The 5,769-nt window shown below is 45.0% G+C and overlaps 1 protein-coding gene across 1 annotated transcript in view; it reads right to left on the reverse strand.

Annotated features, from left to right (window-relative positions):
- Positions 1-1,402: 1,402 nt before the first annotated feature.
- The window catches only part of rsbn1 (round spermatid basic protein 1), a 9,904-nt gene continuing 5,537 nt past the window's right edge, over positions 1,403-5,769 (reverse strand). Inside the window, exons 4-7 of the mRNA XM_072449256.1 lie at positions 4,978-5,120; positions 4,324-4,491; positions 4,103-4,211; positions 1,403-3,595 (exon numbers count right to left, since the gene is read on the reverse strand). Of these exons, the coding sequence (XP_072305357.1) occupies positions 2,723-3,595; positions 4,103-4,211; positions 4,324-4,491; positions 4,978-5,120 (1,293 nt within the window). The 3' untranslated portion in view covers positions 1,403-2,722. The remainder of the gene's footprint in view (positions 3,596-4,102; positions 4,212-4,323; positions 4,492-4,977; positions 5,121-5,769) is intronic.

Raw genomic sequence — 5,769 nt, forward strand, 5'->3', positions numbered from 1 at the left:
TTGTCTTTTCTATCATTTCAATGTCTATTTATTCATGTTTTATTGTATACAATCCATAGGAGTAAAGTATATATGTTTTGAAATTACGCAATTTGTTCTTCTCTGGCCCGGCTTTTGTCTTTTTCGTTCAATTTTGAAAAAACAACAACAATCAGGCTTGTTCAGGTATGCATTGTTTTACATTGCTAATTTATTCTAAGCCAATTATATAAAATTGGCCCATAAACCGTAATTATCCTTAATGTGTGATAAAATATTGCAATGTAACCGGCCCCAACACACATTTGAACTTCTGTCAAACCAAAACTCAAACAGAGTTTTGGTTTTCTCTTCACCCTTTACACTGCAGACTTAAGACACGACACGGACAGATGTGTCCTGCAGAAGTTCTCTGACGACTCTGCCATCATCGGACTCATCACGGACGACGATGACGCGGAGTACAGAGGACTGGAGCAGGACTTTGTGGACTGGTGTCAGCGGAACCACCTCCTCATCAACACGGGGAAGACCAAGGAGATGGTGGTGGATTCACTGCCCCCTCACCAGTGAACATCCAGGGACGGGACATTGAGAGAGTGGACTCATACAAGTACCTGGGTGTTCATCTGAACCACAAACTGGACTGGACTCATAACACAGACGCACTGTACAGAAAGAGCCAGAGTCGGCTCTACCTCCTGAGGAGACTCAGGTCTTTTGGAGTGACAGGGCCACTCCTGAAGACCTTCTATGACTCTGTGGTGGCATCAGCTCCTGTAGGTGTGGCCTGCAGGAGCAGCAGCATCACAGAGAGGGAGAGGAAGAGGCTGGACAAAGTCATCAAGAAGTCCAGCTCCGTCCTGGGCTGTGCTCTGGACTCGGTGCAGGAGGTGGGGGACAGAAGGGTCCTGGCTAGATTCACATCTATGCTGGACCATGGGTCTCACCCCCTGCAGGACACTCTGTCCGCTCTGGAGAGCAGCTTCAGTGAGAGACTGATTCACCCTCGCTGTGGGAAGGAGAGGTTTCGCAGGTCTTTCCTTCCTGCTGCTGTCAGACTTTATAACAAAAACTGTTCTGAACACTCGCAATACTGACCTAACCTAATAATGTGCAATTCTGTCATATGTGCAATTACTGTTGTGATTCATGTGCAATTACTGTGAAATTCATGTGCAATCTATGTGCTGTCGTGACACATATTCATGTGCAATTACTGTCGTGATCACAGGCAATGGTATTTATGTATTTATTTGTCTATGGGAGTTTTTGTTTATAAGAGATCTTCTACTGAAAGTGTTTTTCAAACTTCCTATAAGTGATCTGTTCTTCTGTGTCTGCCTCTGTATCTTCCTGCATTGCACCAATGAAATTTCCCCATGTGGGACAATAAAGGAATATTTTATCTTAAAACCAAAGCGCTTCCATCCAATTTATTGCACATTTATTTCTTCTTTCCTAAACAAAGCTTATAACAAAAGCATCATTTAAATAACAATAACGCCTCCTTCAGTCATGCAGAGAAAAGTCGTGTCCTTTCAAAATAAATTAAAAATCCTCCATCTTTTTAATCCAAAAGAACCTGAAATGAGGCCACGCGTTTACAATACAAGGCACTGGACATGATCAGGTCAAAGCAGCCACGCCCTCCTCCTCACACTGGCACCGCCCTCCTCCTCACACTGACACATTTGGGCGCAAAACGAAGGTCAAACATAAGGATTAAGAATCTTTACATTTCATAAAAACAATGGTTGTCAAAAGATCATTTGAGAAGTTAATTTCACAAGACAAAATTCTTTGAGCATAAATAAGCCTTTTGATGCAAACGTGGTACAAACAAACACAAACTTCCACATGTTTAGAACTCAGAGGACATTAATGGAGGGACTAGTCCAACACAAAAGACGCCATCGTTAATGAGGCTCTGTAACATTGAAGTGTTAATAAATAATAAACTGGTAGAATTGTCCTGATTATACTTCACAGACTCATGAGTTACTTCAAAGTAGCAACAAACGCAATATTCCACATGAAACGTGTCTAAATGCACTAAACACATTATTTACAGTCGAGCCCAAAGGAAGAATCAGACTTATTGCAACAACAGTCACTTACAGCTCCTTTTGAAATGGAAACTTTATAAATAAAAATGCTCTCTACAAAAATAATTTAAATGGTTAATTTAAAAGGATCTATAAAATGCAGGGACAGCACATAATCTGCAGAATAAATGTATAAAACTGATGTCAAAACAAAAGGCACAAAAACACAACTTATGATTTAAACCATGTGTTTGAAGTGTCATTAGTGATAAAGTGTAAGGTTTTTTTAAATAAATGTTTTCACATCACCATCAAAGAAATATTTTTGATTCAATGTTAACGAAAAACCCTTCAGTAAGTTTAAAATAAATAAATAATACTGTCAATGTGGATTTTATAAAACTTAAAAAAACTCAAATTTTAAATAAAAATGTGGCACAAAAGCAGCACATTTTCTGATGGCTCATAAAAATATAAATCCTAATGATACAATTATAGCTTTGCATAATAAAATACATAAAATAAATAAAACTGAAAACACAGCTTACTTTAAAGCAAAAGATCCAGTTCAGAACTTTGAAAACGTAAAATCGTCACAATTTAACTGAAACTGTTCCAATAATATTAGTTCAAGCGCCACATGAGTTCAGTCGATGAGCTCCGTGTCCAGAGCGTGTGGGCGTGTCGCAGAGTGCTCAAGGGGCCACTAGGGGCAGCAGCGGGGGGCCGTATGCAGACTTGGTGGGCTGTGGAGGGGCCGGCTGAGGCTCCTGTGTGGGCGTGGCCGGCCTCCCAAACTCTGGGTCTTTAGTGTTAGCCACACCTCCCTGCACATCGCCCCCTTGTGATCGAGCAGGACTGTGAACGGACATGTGAGCCGCAGTGCGGGGGGAGGCGCTGTGGGTGGGCTTACAGTGGGTGGGCTTACAGTGGGTGGGCTTACAGTGGGTGGGCTTACAGTGGGTGGGCTTACAGTGGGTGGGGTCGCTGCTGTTGGTGGTTTTGGTGCTGTGGGTTGGGTTGCTGTGGGTGGAGTCAAAATGGATGCGGTCACAGCGGGTGGAGTCACTGTGGGTGGAATCGCTGTAGGCAGGGTCAGTGTGGGTGGGATCTCTGTGGGTGAGGTCACTGTGTGTGGGGTCACTGTGGGTGGGGTCACTGTGGGTGGGGTCACTGTGGGAGGGGTCACTGTGGGAGGGGTCACTGTGGGTGGGGTCACTGTGGGTGGGGTCGCTGTGGGTGGGGTCGCTGTGGGTGGGGTCGCTGTGGGTGGGGTCGCTGTGGGTGGGGTCACTGTGGGTGGGGTCACTGTGGGTGGGGTCGCTGTGGGTGGGGTCGCTGTGGGTGGGGTCGCTGTGGGTGGGGTCACTGTGGGTGGGGTCTCCGGGCCGGTATTGTTTGAGGCGGATGTGCCAGGCCAGGCTGCACACGGCCGACACCGTTTTGAACTGATGGATGACGTTTCTGGGGATGAAGTAGATGTCGTGGTCACAGAGCTGCTCCCGAACATACCGGATGCCCTCCCGTCGCAGCTGGTTCAGCTTGGCGTCGTCGACCCACTGAACGCACTGAGAGAGAGGGAAGTAGTTACATTCATAACTTCCTTACTTTGGGGTTTTACATTGTTACTACCAGTGTTGGGCAAGTACTCTGAAACTTGAATACATTGTGTAAATGTCAACGTAGATATAGACGTAAACGTAGATGTAAACGTAGACGTAGATGTAGATGTAAACGTAGATGTAGATGTAAACATAAATGTAGATGTAAACATAGATGTAGATGTAAACATAGATGTAAACGTAGATGTAAATGTAAATGTAGATGTAGATGTAAATGTAGATGTAAACATAGACCTAAACGTAGATGTAGACGTAAATATAAACGTAGCTGTAGATGTAAACATAGATGTAAAAGTAGATGTAAATGTCAACGTAGAGGTAGATGTAAACATAGATGTAGATGTAAACATAGATGTAAATGTAATGTAAACATAGATGTAGATGTAAACATAGATGGACAGTGGTCAGATTTGGTGGGCTTTTCCATAGGTAGTACATGAGTAAAAGCGTTACCTGTGACACCGGAGGCTCATAGACGTCCAGCTGAAGTCTGTGAACAACATCATTGAAGTCGCCGGCATCAAAACACACCACGTCTTTGGTTATTCGAGGCTGTGTTTTACTGTAAAGACGATGTAAAGACAATGTAAAGACAATGGAAGGCTGTCACGCTCTGCATCGTTGAATGTTTGAAGTGAAACACACAAACGGACAGTGCAGAGTGTGTAACTCACTGCTCTCCGAAGTGCACGGCCTTGAGCACGCCCACGGCTGCGGTGCTCTGCCAGTCGAAGCTCTGGCCCACGTGGTCCGCGTGCGCCTTGGTCCGGTCCTCGAACAGCATCTCCCTGGGCTCGCTGGTCCGGGGCAGGTAGTGCAGGTTCTTGATCTCATTCATAGACCTGAAACAAGAATAATGAACGCTGAACACAAGACACATCTCAAATCATCGGATGACTAGAAGTAGAGGGGCCGCTTTTAAAAAGAATATCAAAAACATGGATAAACATACTAAACATGGACCGGCCTCCTGCTGGTGCCAGAGTCAGGACTAAACATGGACCGGCCTCCTGCTGGTGCCAGAGTCAGGACTAAACATGGACCAGCCTCCTGCTGGTGCCAGAATCAGGACTAAACATGGACCGGCCTCCTGCTGGTGCCAGAGTCAGGACTAAACATGGACCGGCCTCCTGCTGGTGCCAGAGTCAGGACTAAACATGGACCAGCCTCCTGCTGGTGCCAGAATCAGGACTAAACATGGACCAGCCTCCTGCTGGTGCCAGAGTCAGGACTAAACATGGACCGGCCTCCTGCTGGTGCCCAGAGTCAGGACTAAACATGGACCGGCCTCCTGCTGGTGCCAGAGTCAGGACTAAACATGGAAGTACCTGCGTCGTTTGAAAGGCGACTTGGGCATGTCGGCCGTGGGCACCATCTGTTCCCCAGGTCGGACCCACAGGATGGGTCCGTCGTCGCTCTGAGTCCTGCAGTCCAGCTTCAGACTGGAGAGAGTCCCCCAGGGCAGCGTCATCTACAGGACAACACATGCAACTGAGTTAGACTGGACCAGGCTGGGGCAGGACACGCCCGATGCAGGACACGCCCAGCACTGAACTCGCGCGTCCAATCGGAGCATAGGACGGAAAGGTTTTGTGTTCCACCATCACCATCACCATCACCATCACCATCACCAGGTATTTTTGATACTTTAAATCAATAAAAAAAACTCAACGTAGTCTCGTTGTGGATCAAGTCTAAAAGTCAAATTTATTCATGCGATTTAGTCGAGGGTGATATTATTAGGTGGAAGGTTCGGTATTTCAAGATTAAGTAAATATACGTTTAATTTGATTTGACTCTGTCGGACAAGCCCGTTGAACATAATCCTTTTGTTTATTTCCCCATAACAGCAGGTGTTATTTTGTTCACTTTTCAACCCATAGAATATGATTCATATGATTATATCCATGATCATTTTTATTTATGTTTATTATCTAAAATATAAGATTTTTTATTGACAGTAAAGTGCAGAGTGAAATGGGGGATGAGAGGAGGGAGGACAGGCAGTAAATTGTCAGGATTCAAACTCATGACACTGACACTGTTTTAATCCTTGTTATTGTGCGGATTAATCGACTAATTAATGATAAAAAAAATGATTATCGTGGTATTTTGAGAAC

The sequence above is a fragment of the Eucyclogobius newberryi genome, unplaced genomic scaffold (genome assembly GCF_026437365.1).
Source record: "Eucyclogobius newberryi isolate DKJ021-1_F unplaced genomic scaffold, fEucNew1.0.hap1 SCAF_17, whole genome shotgun sequence".
In the NCBI taxonomy this organism is placed as follows: domain Eukaryota; kingdom Metazoa; phylum Chordata; class Actinopteri; order Gobiiformes; family Gobiidae; genus Eucyclogobius; species Eucyclogobius newberryi.